This window comes from Mustela erminea, chromosome 19 (assembly GCF_009829155.1).
Source record: "Mustela erminea isolate mMusErm1 chromosome 19, mMusErm1.Pri, whole genome shotgun sequence".
Taxonomy (NCBI): domain Eukaryota; kingdom Metazoa; phylum Chordata; class Mammalia; order Carnivora; family Mustelidae; genus Mustela; species Mustela erminea.
This window is the reverse complement of record NC_045632.1, coordinates 6,443,466-6,463,763: the sequence shown is the minus strand read 5'-3', so window position 1 is coordinate 6,463,763 and position 20,298 is coordinate 6,443,466. Positions and strand designations below refer to the sequence as shown.

At 47.0% G+C, this 20,298-nt stretch overlaps 1 protein-coding gene and 1 non-coding gene across 2 annotated transcripts; both read right to left on the bottom strand.

Annotated features, from left to right (window-relative positions):
* Positions 1–3,789: 3,789 nt before the first annotated feature.
* On the bottom strand, positions 3,790–14,512 carry LOC116579522 (sialic acid-binding Ig-like lectin 13). Its single transcript, XM_032324989.1, has 9 exons — positions 13,155–14,512; positions 12,709–13,089; positions 12,247–12,525; positions 12,013–12,060; positions 8,494–8,751; positions 8,128–8,412; positions 7,718–7,817; positions 7,298–7,379; positions 3,790–5,709 (listed from the first exon to the last, which is right to left on the bottom strand). The coding sequence occupies exons 1-9, from the start codon at positions 13,204–13,206 to the stop codon at positions 5,527–5,529; spliced, it is 1,668 nt and encodes a 555-aa protein (XP_032180880.1). The 5' UTR covers positions 13,207–14,512; the 3' UTR covers positions 3,790–5,526.
* Positions 4,220–4,322, bottom strand: LOC116580363. Its single transcript, XR_004281617.1, has one exon. It is a non-coding gene; the product is annotated as a U6 spliceosomal RNA (small nuclear RNA).
* Positions 14,513–20,298: the final 5,786 nt, after the last annotated feature.

The following is a 20,298-nucleotide window of genomic DNA, read 5'->3' as shown; positions in this document are numbered from 1 at the left end:
GATTTCTCAAGGTGTCCCTCACAAATGTTATGCAAAGTAACGAAACTGTACTCAATTGTTTTGTAACTGGCCAGGAGTGAAGTCGTGTTTGTGGTGACCTTGAAAAGAAGAACTAGAGAAAGTTGGTCATTCTGTTGAAGTATCTGTATGAGTGCAGAGAAGAGTGGCCCTAAGCCAGTGCTTCTCAAGCAGTGACCTTTGTGCACCAACCTCCCCACTCCATTTACACTTGGCAATGTTTGGAGACATTTTTGGTAGTCAAAGATGAGTAGGGGAAGCTCCTGACATTCTGGGGGTAGAGGCCAAGGCCATTGCTTAACATCCTACAGTGCACAGGACAGCTCCCCACCATGAAGAATCATTCAGCCCCTAATGCCCCAATACCAATAGCACTGAGGTTGTTAAACCATGCCCTAATCCAACACATGGGAAGCTGCAGGGCAGGGGGTGGGAATCAGGGAGGAAATGCAGCTTGTCTGAGGAGGTGGATTTGAGGGGGATCTCAAAAGATAAGTATGTGCCATAAAGATGAAGAAACCCCTTTCTCCATCTATTGCAGTGAGATGGAACCATGTGAAGGAAGCATGGAGAGCACAACAGGGCATGTATGTTCTGGGAGTGACAAGGATGTGGCTGAGGTGTGTGAAGGATGGTGGTTGAGAGAAAAGGGTGAGGTAGGTGACAGTGAGATTGTGAAAATTCCTGAGTTGCTCTCATTGGAGTTGACCCCTCATCTGGAGGGAGAGGGGCAGTCACAGAAGGATGTTTAGCAGGGGAGGGATAAATGGCCTAATGGGGAACCTAGAGGCTGAGGAGGCAGCTGTTTTAATGGTCCTGGGGAGAAAGGTCAAGAAGACCTGATTCAGGCATGCGGGGGGGAGGGGACAGATCGGGAACTTGGTGACTCATGGGAATGGGCGATGAGAGAGGGGGAAGTGAAACAAAACCCTGGATGTGAAGACTTGAAATAGGCCTTACACTTCTCCTTCCTCGCTTGCACATTAATGGCCTTTCCCTGGGACCACAGGGTTAGTCGCCCACTTGATCAGGGTTTGGTGGACAACTTGATATCGTGCGTCTATAAATTGAAGCCTAGAGGTCATTTGACCAGTCAAAGGATTGCCTCGGCAGCGTTCGGCCCTTGGCTGAGTTCACTTTGACCAGTATCCGAGAGTTGCTCACCACACACTGGGGACAGAGCCTCCCTGTGTGCATTAATTCAGTGCATTCTCAAAACCACCAAATGAGCTAGGAAATGTTGTTATCTTCATTGGAGGGAGGAGCAAGTGGAAGCAGCAACAGGTCAAGTGGTGAAATGGGCATTTGAATGACTTTGAAGAACTTAAGTCATTTTTCTTAATTAAGGGGAAATTCATGTAACATAAACTAGATGATTTTTTCATAAACTAGATGATTTTTATTTATTTATTCATTTAAAACTAGATGATTTTTTTAAAAGATTTTATTTATTTATTTGACAGACAAATCACAAGTAAGCAGAGAGGCAGGCAAAGAGAGAGAAGGGAGGAAGCAAGCAGGTTCCCTGCTGAGCAGAGAGTCCGATGCGGGGCTCGATCCCAGGACCCTGAGATCATGACCTGAGCCAAAGGCAGAGGCTTTAACCCACTGAGCCACCCAGGCTCCCCTAAAACTAGATGATTTTAAAGTGAATGATTTAGTGGCATTTAGTACATCCACCATGTTGTGCAACCGCCACCTCTATCTGATTCCAGAACGTTTTAGTCACTCCAAAGAGGAACCCCACACCGACTAAACATTCACCCTTTCCGCAGTCCATGGCAGCCTGTAATCAGCTTTCCATCTCTATGAATTTACTTATTTTACGTATTTCATATAAATGGAATAATGAAATAAGTAGCCTTTGTGTCTGGAGTACCCCACTTAGCATATTTTTGAGGTTCATGCACGTCATATGTATCAGGACTTCAGCCTTTTTTTATGCCTGAATAATACTCTGTTTTAGGGATAGACCACATTTTGTTTTTGCATTCATCCGTTGATGGGCATTGGGTTGTTTCCACATTTTGGCTACTATGAAGGGGCTTAAACATTTAACCAGTGTCCACTACCAACATCACAAAACCACTTAGACGGTCTCTAGACCCTGTGATTAAAGATTAAAGCAATGGTGGAGAGATTAATGTGATCTCCTTCCAGAGGAGGGAGCTCCAGAGTCTTCCCCAGGATAGCAGGAAAGGGTGGAAGAAGGCTTAATGCTGCAAGTTGGGCCTTGAGTACTATTGGGGCACTTCATACCACGGTCAAGGGGACCTCATGGCTTCCAGTGGGGGAGGAGAAGATGCAGACTCATGAGATTCAGGAAGTGATTCAGACAGTGACCTCTTAGAGGAACAGCCAGAGAGGAGTGTAAATTAGAGAAGAGGAAGAGACCTGTTTCACCAGATCCCAGTGAGTGCCAGACCAGAAATTGTGCCCTGGTGGGACATAGCAGTTAATGGAGACATGGGAGCATGATGCCCTCCTTGCTAAGATGGTGGGTATCAGACAGCATGTCCTGTGGAACATTCCCACATCCTGGAGGGAGAACCTAGGGGAGAACCAGACATGAGGAAAGACATGGAGCCAGTCTGGGATGCATTGAAAGTGAGGAGCCTGTGGTCCTTCAGTGAGACATGTCCAAGAAAACATGCAGGTTTAGAGTCCAGGAGAGAGCTCTGGGGTAGAAATACAAGCTGGAGGACCCAGCAGAGCCCAGGCATGTTGTCCCCATGCACCTGAGTGGTAGGCATTTCAGAGGTTTCCTGAGCCCACTTCATGTGTTGTGTCCAAGGCTGAGTTCTAAAAGCACAGGGCCAGACATAGTCCCTGCCCTGGGGGAGCTTAGAGTTGGTGGAAATCAGAGTTAGATAATTACAAGGATAATATTTTTAAAATCTTTTAAAATTTTTGTTTATTTATTTGAGAGAGAACATGTATGAGTTGAGGTGGGCAGAAGGAGAGAGAAAGAAAGAGAAGCAGACTCCCCTGAGCCTGGTACTAGGCTTGGTCCAGACCATGAGTTCATGACCTGAGTGGAAACCCCATCTTTTAAAAAAATCTTAATGTAAATTCTGTTAAAGAGTACTATTCAGGGCGCCTGGGTGGCTCAGTGGGTTAAGCCGCTGCCTTCGGCTCAGGTCATGATCTCAGAGTCCTGGGATCGAGTCCCACATCGGACTCCCTGCTCAGCAGAGAGCCTGCTTCCCTCTCTCTCTCTCTGCCTGCCTCTCCATCTACTTGTGATTTCTCTCTGTCAAATAAATAAATAAAATCTTAAAAAAAAAAAAAAAAGAGTACTATTCAAACAGAAAAGGGCACAAACCACAAATGTTTTACTCAAAAATGTTTCAGAGAGTGACCACATCTGAGCAGTTAGGACCCAGATCAAGATACAAATCATTACTGGAAGACCCCAGGAGGGCCCCACTGGACCCTTCCTGTCACTACCCCCCAATGGCAACCAGTATCTACACTTCCAATGGCAAAGATTAGTTTTGTCTGTTTCTTTTTAAAAAATTATTTTTATTAACATATAATGTATTATTTGCCCCAGGGGTACAGGTCTGTGAATCATCAGGCTTACACACTTCACAGCACTCAGCATAGCACATATCCTCCCCAGTGTCCATAACCCCACCACCCTCTCCCTCCTCCACTCCCCCCAACAACTCTCAGTTTGTTTTGTGAGATTAAGTGTCTCTTATGGTTTCTCTCCCTCCTGATCCCATCTTGTTTCATTTTTTCCTTCCCTGCCCCACAAACCCCCCACCCTACCTCTCAAACTCTTCATATCAGAGAGATCATATGATAATCATCTTGGTTTTGTCTGTTTCGAAACCTCACATCAAAGATGTCACATAGTGAAGACTCTTGCATCTGGATTATTTCACATTATGTCTCTAAGCTTCTCACGCGTTGTACAGAGCTGTTATTTGCTTCTTCCATTGCGTGAATACGCTGCAGTCTATCTACCTTACTGTTGATGGGCATTTGGGTGGGTTCAATTTTTTCCTGGCAGCCACAGCTGCCATGAACGTTCTCATACACATTCGGTGAATGCTTCTTTGAACTTGTGCTGGACACACACCTTGGAATGAAATTGCTGGCTCCATTCTCAGTGTCAGTCGAGAGTGACCAGCATTCTCCCAAGGGTCTTGTACCAGTTCTCACTCCCCTCCCCCTTGACAATGTAGGAGAGTTCCAGTTGCTCCTCATCTTCACCAACACTGACATTTTTACACAAGGGCCATGCTAACCTTCTCGGGTTCTTTCCAATTTTAGGATAGGTGCTGCTGAAGCATACTTGATATTCTTTAAGGAAAAAATGTCATTGTGGCAATGTAGACACAACTTACAATCTACTGTTTCAAGTGCACATTTAGTGGCATGAACTGCATTTACATTGTGCAATTGTCATTATCATCTGTCCCTAGAATGGGTAAAATTCTATACCCATTAACCATTAATTGTCCATCCACATCCCCAACCCCTTTTTAAATAATGGGTTTTTAAAGTACTCCTTTTTATTGTAGTTTAAAAAAACATAAATTTTATCATCTTAAATATTTTTAAGTGCGTGGTACACTAGCATTAACTACATGTACATCATTAAGCTCTAGGAAGTGTTCATCTTGCAGAACTGAATCCCTACCTACTGAAAGCTGTTTCTTGTTTCCCCTCCCATAGTCCCCCCTTTACCTTCTGTTTCTAAGAATTTGGTTACTTTAGATACTTCGTATAACTGGTCTCATGCTGTGTTTGTCTTTTGGTGATGGCTTATTTCACTTGGTGTAGTGTCTTCAATACTTGATGTTCTTGATACCATTTTTACTATTTTAATCATAGTGGTGGCTGTGCAGTGACCTAGCACTGGGGTCTTTACTTGCATTTTCTTGAAAGCTACTGACATTAAACACCTTTCTATATGCCTATGGGCCCTTTGAATATCTCGCTTTTTTATTAGGTTGTGTGCCTTTTTCTTACTGATTTTTAGAAGATTCTTACATATTCTTTTTATACTTTTTATCCTTCGTTAGACACTTGTATTGGGAAATATCTACTCCTGCCAGAGTTACATTCAGAAATATTTTTACTTTTAAAAATAATACAAAGAAAAAACAAAACAAAAGACAAAATAATACGTGTTCAAAAGCTGATCTCTCCCTCCATCCTGAGGTAAACTTAACACATAAGGATATGCTTAACAATGCCAATGGTGCATTTTTTCCCCACTGAACAATGTACCTGATGAATATTATTCCCCATTTCACAGAGAAGGGAACACAGGGAGACATGGGGAGGTAAAGTGCCTCGCCTGATGTTTGAAATCAGGAATCTGTTATTTTCTGCCACTCTAAAAAGTGTCACATTCCAATTTATAAACTTTGGTTCTGAAGGCTGTCACCTCCTAAGGAATCAGTGTCTGCTATACGTTTCTTCAGAGATGTCCTGTCCAGGCTCCAGTCAGAGCTGGCTCTCCTGGAGGCAGGGATCAGGTTGGGGTTATCATTTCTGGATCTTGATCTCTGCATACTCAGTGGTCTCCTGTTTCTGAAAGTTGTGCGACTTCAGCCCGTGGAAGCTGAGGCTGGCGTAGTAGAGCTCCTGCTCCTTCTCTGAGGGGGAGGTGGCAGCAGCTGGGGGCAGGTGGTCTGAGGGGCTGGCTGAGCAGCGTTTGCTCAGGTGATCCTGAGTGGAATGAATGAAAGTCATTGGAGCTGCCCTTTGGGTCTGGAGAAGGGAAGAATGGGCTGGGGTGCACTTACTCATTTATCCACTTCCTGCCCATTTCCTGAGCATTCATCCATCCATTCATTCATTCACTCATTCATTCATTTGTATCTTTAACAAATTTTTATCATGATGACATTGAATCCTTACAACTCCCCCCACTCCCCTGTGGATGGTATAACTGTTGTCCTCATTTTATAGATATTAAAACAGAGTAAGCAAGGTCAAGAAACTCTTCAGCACACATAATCTCTGACCTCAAACAGCCTATCAGGACAAGGAGACAGTACCAAATTGTCACGCGCGCGCGCGCGCGCGCACACACACACACACACACACACAATAAAATTGTAACTTATGATCTGGTACACAGGAGCAGCATCGACCCAGGGGCTCACACGATGCTGGGAACGTGCCTGTGATTATTACAGGGAGGCATAGTGACGGTCTGCCTGCATAGGGCAGAGGGATATTCAAACTGGAGCGTGAAAGGTGAATTAGGGATCTGGCTAGTGCAAATGAGGAAGGTCAAAGGAAATCATGTGTGCAAAGGCACAAAGTTACAGAAAACGAGCCCTGCCTGGGTTAAGGAGCTACTTTTGTGGGCAGGGGAAGGAAGTGGGCTGGAGAGCTCAGCAGAGGACAGGTCATGGGACACCAGACCAAGGAAACTGGACTACATGTCCCATACGGTAGCTCCTAGCCACATGTGGTTACTGAACACATAAAACATGGAGATTCTGAGCGGAGGTGTGCCATGAGTGTGAAACATACCCTGGATTTCAAAGACTTAGTATGAAAAGAAGAAGAAGGAGTGGGGGAAGAGGAGGAGGAGGAAGGGGAAGGGAAAAGGGAAGGGAAAGGGTAAGAGGAAGAGGAAGAAGGGGGAGAAGAAGGAGAGGAAGAGAAGAAGGAGAGGAAGGAATAATTCAGACTATCTCATTAATAATCTGTACATTGATTCTGATGATATGATGGTAAAATAATATTTTGAATGTATTGGGTTAAATAATATATTACATTAAAACTGATCTCATATTTCTTTCTACTTTTTAAATGTGGCCATTAGTAAATTTTAGCCATGTACATGGTTCATACTATCTTGTTGAACCATGCTGATTCAGACAGTGGGGTCTGAGTGGGGTGTTTGGGTAATTTCTTGCCCAAAGCTTGGGAGGTAAGGTGGAGAGGTGGCATCGTGGAGGTAAGGCACAGAAAGTGGCCCAGGAGGGAGACAGCGACGGCTCAGCAGGGAAGGGGCTAAATGAAAAAAAAAAAAAAAAAAAGAAAACTTTGCTAAAAGGGAAATGGGTGGAACTTGGGTTCCACCCATTACTGGGTCTTGCTGATGGACGGGAGGGGAGAAGAGAAGGGGGCTCTCGGGTCTCTGAGTTGAGCCCAGCCAGAAATCCCGAGGGAGGACCAAATTTGGAGGGTCCATGATGGACTCACCTTTTAGCATGCTGAGCGAGCCACCCCATGGGCCATCCCAGGAGAGGTGTGTCCAGGAGGGACACCAGATAGAAAGAGATGCCCAGCCACTCACCTGGGAGACCATTTTTGAGGCTGGATGGAGGCCATCCCTGCACACTGCTTTCCTGGTTGACTTCTGCCTGTAGGTCTTCACTCTGAGGGGAGAGATCAGAGCCTTTCAGCCTGGCTGCTCACAGCTGGGAGCCTGGAAGGATGACTGACTGAGGCAGGGCAGGAAGGCTGCCATCTGGCTACAGAAACTAGGAGGAGAATGCATGTTCTCTTCTCCCTGACAGTGGGAACCCCGTGTGGGAACAAAGCACTCCCAGCCTCTATGTCAGGAGGCTAGATTCCTGATGCCACTTGGACAAATTGTGTCCCCTCTGGCTGCATCACTTCCCCAGGTTTCTTCAGCTCTGGGCTTCTAGTTTGGGAGATTCTTTGGGTCACCCAACCTCAAGAGGCCTTCACTCAAAGCAGAGCCCGCACTCACGTGAAGAAGATGATGAGGTAGAGACAGAGAGCAAGCAGGGTTGTGACACCAGCTCCCCAGATGGCCCCCTGAATCACACCTGTCCTGGCCCCGGGTCTCCCTGCAGATAAGAGACCTGGGGTAAACTCCAGTCCTGCTAAGGCACCTGAGCACCCAGCCTTCTGGAATCCATGACCCAGGGGTGTGCCTATAGCTACCCAGGACTGGATCCTTTGTCCCCACCCCTCTATGTGACCCCAGCCTCCTGTTTCCCTGGCCCTTCCCTCAATCCCTCTCCTCTTCAACCTATGGATGACTCTGACCTCTAGTGCCCCTTTGCCCAAGTCAGAGCCACTTGTCTCTTCAATGTCTTCATGCGCCCTGATTCATGCGCCCCCTTCCCCGGGCATTGCTCGTCATAACTCCCTGACCTGGCATTAGCAGGATAGCCATGCTCTGTTTCCTGTGGGCATTCCAGGCCTCACAGCTGAGTCTGAGGCTGGAGCCCAGTGGCCCACTGAGGCTCAGGGAGCTGTTGGCCCAGGATCCCACAGAGCTGGAGGTGAGGGTCCAGGAGGTGTTGCTGTGGTTCCCCTCCAGCAGCTCCTCCCCCAGCCGCCAGTGCACAGAAGGGGGCAGCTGGGATTGAGCCGAGCAGTGGCAGTGCATGTCCTCGCCCTCCCAGGAGCAGGAGGGACCAAACAGCTTCAGGGGGGCTGTGGGCAGACAGCAGAGAGATCAGAGGAGGCCACCCTCCCCAGCGCCCAGGCATCCTTCCCAGATATGTCCCAACTCACTCTTCACAAGGAGGCTCACGGATGCTTCCAGGGAGCCCAACAGGTGCTGAGCTTGGCAGATGTATCTCCCATGGTTCACCAGTTCCACCCGGGGAAACTCCAAGATCCCAGGATTTGAGGGTTGTGAGGGCTGCAGAGTCAGGCTATCCCGGGTCCAGCTCACCCTGGCAGGAGGGTTGCTGTCATCGATGCAGACCAGGCGCAGGGGCTGGCCCTCCTGGACTGGGAGAGACGAGCCATTGCTCAGAGCCTCAGGTCCTGGCAAGACAGAGAGAAAGCTAAGCCCTGGTCCTCACTGGGGGTATTTCCTCTCTCTTAATCTCTCTCTCTCTCTCTCTCTCTCTCTGTCTCTTTTCCTCACATCATGTATATCTGTTTCTTCTCTTCCAGCACATGATTGAACCCCATGATCATGAGGTCAGCTGAAGGGGACAGGACTGAGAGCAAGCACCCATGTACAGAGGCCCATGTACATTCTGTCTTTCTCTAAGTTCACTAAGACCTGTCTAATTTAGTTGTGTCTGAGAGTTCACAGTCTTGCGAGAGAGATACCCAGAATCAGGTGTCATAGAGCAGTGTGATGTGTTTTGTGATGGGGGTACATTGTGCTCAGGGGAACCCTGAAGATGGGAATTCAGTGAGACTGTCAGGGCACGGAGGGCTTCCTGGAGGAGGAGAGGCTAAAGTGAAGCATGAGAGGGGCCAGGAGCTAGCATGGAAGGACATTGCTGGAGGCTGGCACAGAAAGTGTAGCCGCAGCTAAGGTGTGAAATGGCTCTGCATGCTCAGGGAAGAGCGGGCAGTCTGTAAGGCTTGAATGAGTGTTGACATATGACATTGCTGAGGATTCAAAAATAATAATAGATTAGGGAAATAATAGATTAGGGAAATAATAATAGATTAGGGAAACCACAGTAACAGTGGTTTATTGGTATGTGTTTAACAACCAGCTCATTGGGGAGGAGGAGGGGAGAAAAAAAAGTCTTGATTTGCCAATTTCCTTGGTGTAAATACTTCCCTGTTGGCTGATTTCAAGCACCCGACTAAATGTCACTGAACTCAGAATTGGGAAAACATGGACACAATTGGCTCTTGCCTGCCAGTGAGAACCAACTCCAGTATGTCACTGAATGCAACGACTCCCTCAAAAAACCATGTTTTTGTCTAACAAAGTCACCATATGCTAAGTCAAAGGGCCATTATTAGGCTGGAAATAAACCCTTTCAAGTAACACACAGCTGATCTCCTTCATGGAAAAAGAGCTTCTTCAGATCATTAAGAAAAAGTCCACAAAGAAATACAAATGACTCTTAAGCATAATGAAAGCTACACAACCTATTTACAAAATGATTATTCAACTTAAAATGACAGTGAATTCACTTAAGATATCAGCAAGGATGAAAATGTTCAGCAGGTTGAGATTATAAAAACAATGGCTTCTATACAGTATGATTCAGCAGTAACTGTAGAAATTGCAAACATACCCCTTGATTTGGGACTTTTCTAGGAAATTATCTTACAGACACATGTACACATATGGAAGATGTTTATACAAGTTATTTGTTTCTGTATTATTTGCCTTAACAAAAGTCTGGAAACACCATGGCTTTCCACCAGTGGGGACTCATTAAGTAGTTCGCAGTATAATATACTTCTAATTGGAAGACCATGGAATCCTCAGTAAGAATGAAGAAGCTTTCCTACGAATGCATAGAGAAAGTAATGTACCAATGTCACTTACTTAGTTGGGACAAATGCATCATGGTGGTGTTAATACTTTCAAAGACAAGGGAAGATAGATGAGGGCTTTATAGAAACTCTGTACAATGTAAACTTAAAATTACTCCACCATGAAAAGTTTATTAAAAAATAATAGCTAAGTGAGAGGCACCTGGGTGGCTTAGCCAGTTAAGCGACCAAATCTTGATTTAGGCTCAGGTCTTGATTTCAGGGTCCTGGCACTAAGCCCAGCCCTGAATGGTTGGGATCTGGGCTCAATGGGGTTTCTGCCTGAAGATTCTCTCTCTCTCCCTCTTCCTCTGCCTCTCCCCCAGCTCAAATGCATGTGTGCATGCTCTCACTCTAAAATAAATAAATAACTCTTTAAAAAAAATAATAGCTAAGTGAAATAAGTCAGCTGGAAGAAAGACAAACACCAGTTGATTTCACACATATGTGGAATTTAAGAAACAAAACAAAAGAGCAAAGGCAAAAAGAGAGAGAGAGAAATCAAGAAACAGACTCTTAACTATACAGAGCAAACTGATCATTTCCTGGAGAGGAGGAAGAGGGGTGAGGGGGAAATAAGGAGACTGAGAAGGGCACTTGTGATGAGCCCCAGGTGAGGTATGGAAGTGATGAATCACTATATTATACACTTGAAACTAATGTTGCATTATATGTTGACTAAATGGAATTTGAATAAAAACTTAAAAAATAATAGAGATGCAGAGGAGTTATATAGCATGGTGTGTACGTATGTGTGTGTTTTTTTAAATGTAGATGTGTAGATTGTATTCGGAAAAATAACCAAGAGGGGAGGTACACAGGTGCCAAAGACTATTTTATTCTTACTCCATTTTGCTGGGGACTGGATCATGTTCTCTTTAAGCTCATGTGTCTAAGCCCTACCATCCAACATGGTGGTATTTGGAGGTATTTGGATGAGTCTTTGAGGGTGATTAGGGTTAGGTGAGGTCATGAGAGTAGGGGCCTTGGAAGGTATCAGGGCTCTTTTTCTTTTTTAAAAAGATTTTATCTATTTATTTGTCAGAGAGAGAGAGAGCACAAGCAGAGGAAGCAGCAGAGGGAGAGGGAGAGGGAGAAGCAGGCCAATCGCTGAGCAAGGAGCCCAAGGCAGGACTTGATCTCAGGACCGTGGGATCACGACCTGAGCCGAAGGCAGACACTTAACAAACTGAGCCACCCAGGTGCCCCTGGATTAGTGCTCTTATAAGAGGAGACACCAAAGAACTCACTTTCTTTTAGTTGTGTGAGAGAAAACAGTGCCAGAAAGCAGCTGTTTACAAGAAGTGAGCTCTCTTTGGGAACCAAACTGGCTGGCACCTTGACCTTGGACCTGCCTCCAGAAATGTGAGGAATGAGTGTCTGAGGCTTAAGCCCCTCTGTCTGTGGTATTTCGTTATGGCAGCCCAAGCAGACCAAAACGCATTTTGTGTTTACTGTTTTAAACAATAATACTATGATGTGGAAGGGAATTGCAGGAGTAGGTGGGATCCAGATCCTAAGGGGAATGAAGGGAGATTTGCAGAACGTAGCTGGGACACTGGGGATGGCCACCCCCATCAGGCACAGAGATCATGCAGTGCCCTTGAGAGCCGGGTCAGTGGTGGGGAGAAACCAGTTTGTACCCTGAGGAGCCAGTGGGCTGCTCCCCACCTCTGCTGCCCCCACACCTGAACCTTTCTCCCACCTGAGTTCTGAAACCCCAGCTCTGCTCTGAAGGATGGAGACAGATGCCATTTGCTTCACAGCCCAAGATGAGAGATTGTACCCTACCTGTACCTTCTCTTCGGAGCACACTGATGGTCAGGTTCTGGGGTGCATCTGAACAGATAGACACAATTGTTTTCAGAGGCAGAAGGTCGGTGTTGGCCCTTTTCCCCCAGAAACTTCAGAAATGAGAAAGGGATGGAGTCTGGTGTTTTCTTTCCTTCCTCCCCAGGATTCAAGAACCTGCCCGCCCAACACCCCCAGCCCTCAGGGACCCTGGCACTCTGGCCTGGCACTCACAGGACACGTTGAGCTGGACAGTCCTCTCCGTGCTCACACCAGCTCCAGGGAATGTCACTCGACAGGTGAGGTTGGTGCCGTGGTCTTGGGGCCTCGGGGTGAAAGTGAGCTCGGGGGAGTGGGGAGCCTTGGAGCCCCAGGAGGGGAGGGCGACTCCGATCCAGGAGAAGGTGGGGGGTGTCCCCCTCTCACAGACCCATGGCACGCTACAGGTAATGTTCTTGGGGTGGCCAGATTCTAGGGGCCCCTGGATGTGGATGTCAGGTGTCTGTGTCAGAGCTGAGGAGGAGAGAGAGATCCTGTGGTGGGACCCTGAGTGTGCCCATAGAAGCAGCCTCCACCCCAGGCCAGCTGTCTCCTCCCCAGCCAGGATGGAGCTCAGGGGGTCCTTCCCAGCCCTGCCCCAGGAGCCCTCGAGATCCATGCATGGTAATGTGTCCTCTCTTGAAGCCCATTCCTTACCCGTCACAAACACGGAGAGCTGATTCTGCAGGTAATTATATCTCACCGAAGACCCTTTCTCCACCCTAAAGAAGTATGTCCCCGAGTCCCTTCTCTGTGCATCTCTGATGTCCAGGGAGCAGTTGTAGGCCCGGGGATCCCCGAGGAGGCGGAATCGGCCCTGGGTCTCCTCCTGCACTTTACGACTTGGGTTGTTTGTGGCCACTGGAGCATCGTGGTGTGAATTGGCTCCTTCCCGGAACCAGTAGCCATAAGCTGGGTCATTATTAGTGTATTCATGGGGGTGGGAGAAGCAGCAGGGTACGGAGGTGCACAGGCCCTCCTGCACCGTCAGGGATTCCTGCACCTGCATCTGGTATCTTGTATACTGATCCAGGGACCCTGTGGAGAATCGAGGGTGAGTGGCAGCTCCAGCCCACTGGGCCCCCTCCCCTCGGCCCACTCACCTGCCCATTGCAGAGACAGCAGCAGCGGCAGCATCTTTGGGGTGAGAGTCATGGAGCTGCCACAGGACAGAGAGGAAGCCCCAGTACGAAGGCCAAGGCTAATGTCTGAAAAGTGACTGGCCACAGAAGAGGAAGTTGGTGCTGGGACACTGGCGATGACAGCATGGACCTTGAAGACTAACAACTTCTACTTTCCAGATGGGGTCCCAGCCACCCACCACCCCCCAGTCCCTATCTGCGGCCTCAGGAAGTCCCAGGAAGGCAGGGACTACCTGGCCAATTACAGCTTCTAGAAACCCCAGATGGTCAGTCCTGCCAGTTGTGGGATGCAGGAAGGGTGAGCAGGGGAACCTTGAGGCATGAAAGGTGGGGCTTCCTCCCCACTGTGGAAGAGGGAAGTGATTGATGTGTAATTAATGAGTGAGCACGACACCCACATCATGAACACCTCCTTTCAGGGCTGTGGAGTCCAAGTAGAGAAGGACAGACTCCATCTCTGTTCTTAAAAACTTCCCTAACACCCAAGGGGACAGAGAAACTCCAGGCTGTAGCAGCTCCTGTTGGTACAGTGTGAGCTGGCGGATGCATGGGCAGGGCCTTGTAGGAAACACCATTGCTCTGGGCAGCTACGAGGTGAGTTCCCAGGTATGAATGGCCAGAGTGGACAAGGACCAGGACTCCCTGGTATTCCAGGGCTTGCTGGCCGGCTCACAGCCCTCTGCTCCAGGCACCCCAGGTGTCACCCATATCGGGCCACACCAGAGAGCTGGGCATTTGCAGCAAGATGATAGCACTGCATGACGTTGAGGGAGAATGCCCAGGCGTGCCTGGCCCTTCTCCCCTCCAAGGCTCATTTTCCCCAGCAGTCACATGGAGGGATCGCAGTGCCCAGCTCTTGTCTGTGGGAGAATATGAGGACAGTGGTGGGCATTTTCCAGGGACTTGGGTGTGGCCATCTTACACGTCAAATGCCCATTCCTCAGTGGTACTTCATATTCCTGCTTTTGGTAAGAAGGTCCTGCTGGCCAGCTGTGTCTTAGGGTTCCTTCGTCTGTGGCCTCCCACGAAGAGATCATGTGTACCAGATGCTCACTGTGCTGCCTTGGGAAGGGGTCTAATTCTGTGCATAGCTGGAGGTCTATATTCACAGGTTGTTATGGGCTGAGTTGTGTCACCCTAAATTTCATGTGTTCATCTCCAAACTTCAGTACCTACAAATATGACTATCTTTGGACATAAGGTCTTAAAGAGATCATTAAGGTAAAATGAGGCCATTGGGGTGAGCTCCACTCCAGCAAGAATGGTGCCTTTATAAGAACAGGGGATTAGGAGGGGCCCCTATGTGGTTCAGTCAGTTAAATGTCCTGGAATCGAGCCCCACATTGGGCTCCCTGCTCAGTGGGAGTCTGCTTCTCCCTCTGCCTGCTGCTCCCCCTGCATGTGCTCTCTCTCTCACTCTCAGAATAAATAAATAAAATCCTAGAAGAAGAAGAAGAAGAAGAAGGGGGGGGAATTAGGACAGAGACATGCACAAGCAGAAGACCACATGAGCACAAGGGGGAACCAGCCACCTACAAACCAAGGAGAGAGGCTTGTGAAGGAGCCTGTTCCGCCCACAATGTCTAGCTTCTAGAGTTCTGAGAAATGAACTTCTGTTAACTAAGCCTCGGGGTTAGTGTACTTTGTTATGTTAACCCCAATAAACCAACGCATGGGATTTTCAAGAAGGCGGATGTGTTCACACAGGTCTAGTGCTCTGTGCAGGCTGGTCTGGCCCATGCTGGTCACAGTCCACACAGTGGTCAGTGGCCAGTCTGTAGGATGGGGCCACTCCAAGGGTGGAGGAGAAAGGAAGGAGCAGGTTTGGTAATTGGAGGAAACACCTGCTGCTCTTCTGTGCTCTAATCTCTGCCTTGCTCTTACTTAGATGAACATACCTCCCCTTCTCTCCCCAGGTCAGGATAGCCTCCATGGGCCTCTGCTCAAGCTGGCCCCTCTGCTGGCTGAGCCCGTCCTCCTGCACCCTGAGCACCTGTCTCCCATCTGTTGAGTGGTGGGTCCTGGGAGCTGAAGTAAGACTAACCTTAGTCTATTCGTCTGTTTGGCCAGAGAACCAGGGACCCAGTCTTCCCAGGGCAAAGCTCCCAGTGTGAGGAGCCAATGGCTAACACCTCACCTTGTGTGGCTGTGGTGGAAGTTATATATGAGTGTGTCTGTTGTATTTGTGTGTCTGTGGCCTGTGTGTCCGTGTAGGTGCATGTGTGTTCGTGTCTGCAGTCTCTCTGTGTGTCTGTGGTATGTGTGTTTTTCTTTGGTCTGTGTACATATGTGTGTGTGTTCTGGGTTTGTGGTCTGTTGTGTGCATGCCTGAGGTATGTCTGTGTATATATGTGTGTGTGATTTCTCTGTGTGTATTTGGAGGTGTGTCTGTCTCTGTGTGTGTGTCTGTGTGTCTGTTTGAAGTTTACGTGTGTCTGTAGGTCTGTGTCCTCTGTGTGTGCATATCTGAGTTACTTGTGCATGTCTGCTTAAAGTGCCTGTGGCATGTGCGTGTGCATATGTGTGCACACTCAAACGTCATTTTCCCAATGACAACATCCGTGGACAACATACTGAAAACTATAATCCATTTCATATTCTCTCTGTATCTTTTTCTTTCATTTTTCTTCAAACTCCTTATCACAAATCAGCCTAAAATATAATCTGCTCAATTATTCTTTGTTTGTCTCTCCTGCTGAATCCACCCTGGCTAGAAAAATGCTTGGCATACACTAGGTGATCAATGAATATGTACTTTAAGAATTGTAAGGATAGGGGTGCCTGGGTAGCTCAGTGGGTTAAGCAGCTGCCTTCAGCTCAGGTCATGATCCCAGGGTCCTGGGATCGAGACCCACATCGGGCTCCCTGCTCAGCGGGGACTCTGTTTCTCCCTCTCCCTCTGCCTGTTGCTCCCCCTGTTTGTGCTCTCTCACTCTTTATGTCAAATAAAGAAATAAATAAAATCTTTTTAAAAAGAAGAGTTGTAAGGATATTGGGATGCCTGGCTGGCTTGGTCGCTGCAACATGTGACTCTTGATCTTGGAGTGGGTGTTTGAGTGTCATGTTGGGTGCACATATTACTTAATAATGAAATCTTTATTTAAAAAAAGAATTATAAGGATATTTAGGATAATAAAAATAAGATTTCTGGTTGTCCACAGTGAAAAAGTATATATTCTTCAGAACATACCCATCTGGGATTATCTGAGTTTAGCATTTCATTACCTTTGAACCAATTTAAATGCTATAATTTATAGATAACTAATAGCAATGCAAATAATTCTTGTCCAAAGACATACACATACATTCTGTCTCCTTGGGGAGGGGACTTAAATCCCCCTACCAAGCCACTTTTACATGCATCCACAAATTCATTTCAATATTCCCTTATTCCACATAAATTTGGGCATCTTTAATTTCTGTCTCTTTCCCTTGTTTGTAATGAGTTAAATAAATAAAATGGGGAGTTGCTACTCAGTGGATATGAAGTTTCAGTCCTGCAAGTTGAAAAAGTTCTAGAGATCCTTTGTTCAACACAGTACTTACAGTTAACACTGGTGTACACTTAAAAATTTGTTAAGAGGATAGATCTGATGGTATGTGTTTTTGCCACAATGAAAAATCTTTAACACATGTTTATTTTATATCTATAAGGGTCATGATATTGCCTTCAGAAAAAAATCTTCCTTTAATTGAATAAACAAACAAATTCATTTGCACCTCTGTGCATGTGTTGACTTTTTGTCTTGTGGTGTGTTCTAGGCATTAGGACCTGGTCCCTGCCCCCTTAGCCAAATAAGATGGTTCATGTTACAGCTTGAGTTCATGTTAAAGGATTTTGCTATTTCTGCTTGAACAACTGGGAACTACTGGAGGGTTAGAAGCTGAAAATGACTCTTGGGTTTTTAGAATTCCCTCTGGCTTCTCTATGGAAAACAGATTGGGGATGGGCAGAGAGAGGGTGAGAAGATGAATTTCCTTTACTGTGTATTTATGTTTCCAAGATAGAAAGTGAGTCCTTGGAGGCAAGAATGTGCATTTCTTACAAACAGTGCAGACTTGCTTTGTACACAATAATGACAAATTTCAGAGTAGGTGATAAATACATGTCAAGTGGCAGTATTTACATAAAGGTAAACACACAAATAGCAGAATCTTGCATAAAGTACTGTTTTAATTCTGGTAAAAAAAAAAAAAGTTACATATAGGTGACTTTTCTCTCCTTGCATCTACTTACTTACAACCAGAAGAAATAGTTTGGAAGACCAGAAGTGACAGGTAAACAAAAATTTGTTTATCTATTTTTTTGTGTAGGGGCTGGGGGAAATCAGCAAAGTGCTTTCCTACTGTGTGGAGGTGGGTTAGGGATGGGGAGAGAATTTGGGAGACAATGGGCACAGTGCTGTCATGCCTGGCCCCTTCCTTTGGGCTCCCATATCCAGGACTTTCCCTTATCCTAAGAGACAAAGCAGCTCAAAAAATTATTTATTTGAGAGAAAGAGAGCATGAGAGGGGAGAGGTCTGAGGGAAAAGCAGACTCCCTGCTGATCAGGAAGCCCGATGTGGGACTTGATTTGGGGACTCCAGGATCATGACCTGAGCCAAGGGCAGTTGCTTAACTAACTAAGCCACCCAGGTACCCCAAAGCAGCTCAAGTTTTTCTCATCCTTCCTTTTCTAGAGGTTTTCAACCTCATCAGGGAAAAGACAAATGAAGTTAGCGTCCTGCAGAATATTGGCTCTGGGGGTGATCAATGGTGAACCCTGTTTTTGTGCTGGGGGAACTCAGATAAAGGGTTCCCTGGGAGGAATCTGATCACTTCGTGTAGTAGATCCTGGAGGGACCATAGGGGAGGGGGCTGGTGGAAGTCAGCCCCCATGCAGGCGATCCTGAGCAGGGAAGGACCAGAAAAGGAGGAACAGAAATGGAGGGATGTTGGATGGCCATGAAGTTCCTGTTTCCAGTCCTATTAACAGGACCCAGTCTTCCTTCCACTTACCAGCTCTGGGGCTAAGGACAGCATGGGCTAGTAAGTGCAAGAATCACCTGGGCAGAGGTGGGACCCTTGGAGTGGTTGAGACCACCTCTCGGGGGACAGGAAGGGTCTAGACAGAAATGTGAGAAAACATGGAAAGAGGAAAAACCCATCCCAGACTGAAAAAGTGAAAATCAATTCAAATGCAGAAAGAAAAAAAATCTTGAAGTTATTCAGGCTTGGTAGGAAGACGTTACAAAGCGGAATGGAAACGTTATTTTTCCCAAGGTCTTACAAAAGCTCTAAATGCCATAAGGACCCCCTCTTTGAGTGATCACTACTTTCTTGCCAACAATGTCCCAAGACTGGCCTTGTTATTCCATCTAATTACTGGGGCTACCTATGCCTAAACCTCACCTCAGGACAACACCCAATCCCTGGTTAACACCTTCAGGGAACAAAGAGCCCAAGTCTGAGGAGGGAAGCACATCCTATGAGGTCCCAGACACCCCTGACCAGCATCACTGACTTAGGATATCACCAGACCCTTTTGTAGGCTCCTCTCACTCTGCACTGGGGGCTGATAAATTGTTGGCATTCTGGGGGCTCCCCATCCACTGACTCTCTAGGAGGCATTGACCCCTGGATCGGGGGGGGGGGGGGGGGGGGCGGTGGTCCCGAGAGCGGATTGGTGCTGTCCGTCGTGCTGAAACAGGGTCATGCTTTGAGCTCAGGTACCTCCCAGCTCAGCAGCAGGGAGGACCCAGATGCTTATGACTGGATTTGGGGCCAGGAGGGGAAAAGGGTGGGGATGGATGGAGCCAGAGAAACAATCAGGAGTGGGCAGTGCTGGCCTCCTCTCTCTTCACCTGCCACCCTTCCTGTTCATTCTCAGGCATTGTTCCTCCTGTGGATGAAGGGACTGCCTGTCCCTTCTGTGTGAGCCTTCTTGCTAAGGTCCTCGGCTTACTGGCCTCTTGTACTGCTCCTTTATTTTTTTTAAAGATTTTATTTATTTTTTTGAAGGACAGAGATCACAAGTAGGCAGAGAGGCAGGCAGAGAGAGAGGGGGAAGAAGGCTCCTTTCTGAACAGAGAGCCTGATGCAGGGCTCAATCCCAGGACCCTGGGACCATGACCTGAAAGGGAGGCAGAGGCTTTAACCCACTGAGCCTTCCAGGCGCCCCTGTACTCCTCCTTTAAATAGCTTACTTCATCACACACACACACACACACACACACACACACACATACGCACACACACTTCTGAAAGTGAGGAGGCTAGTCTTCACATTTGACAAAAGAGAAAATTTAAGATCAGGGTCAGGAATATTAGACAGTATGCCTGGATCCCTTTCTCCCGCTCCAGTGCCTCTGGGCAGGAGAAGATATCTCAAGTCTGATGGAGAAGGTGTTTCTTGGACATGCATTTCTGGCTGCAATTGATCCCCCTTGCTGGCGGCGCTGGGCCTGCCTGATTGTTGAAAGGGCTCCCTTCCAACCGGGAGAAAAATGGCCCTACCTAGCTGCCTTCTGTCTCTCAGGATTTGGGAAATGATGGGTCTGAGTGTCTTTCCTCTGTTGGATGGGAGGACTGAGATGCTCTCCTTCTGTGTTAGTCCTCTAGCTCTAGGGGCCTAAACCAACTCACTTTCTTCTTACTGCATTCCAGAGTTCTCCTTTGTTTCTTGCACCATTTACAGGGTTTCTAGTTGCAAGTAGAGGGAGAAGCAGGGAACAATGTGTTGATGACAACTTTTTTCGATTCAAAGTCTAACCATCAAATTTTTTTCCTTTAAAAGAAAGTTTTATTTATTTACTTATTTTTTAAAGTTTATTATTTTTTTATTTTTTATTTTTTAAATTTTATTTTATTTTTTCGGTGTTCCAAGATTCATTATTTATGCACCACACCCAATGCTCCAAGCAATACATGCCCTCCTTAATACCCACTATAGGCTGACCTAACCCCCAATCCCCTCCCCTCCAAAATCCTCAGTTTGTTTCTCAGAGCCCACAGTCTCTCATGGTCCGTCTAACAATCAACTTTTTATGTTTTCAACAGATGGTTGGCCCATGTTACCCAGCCTGACATTATCATAAACAGAAGTCTGACAGCTGTCCCTCTTGG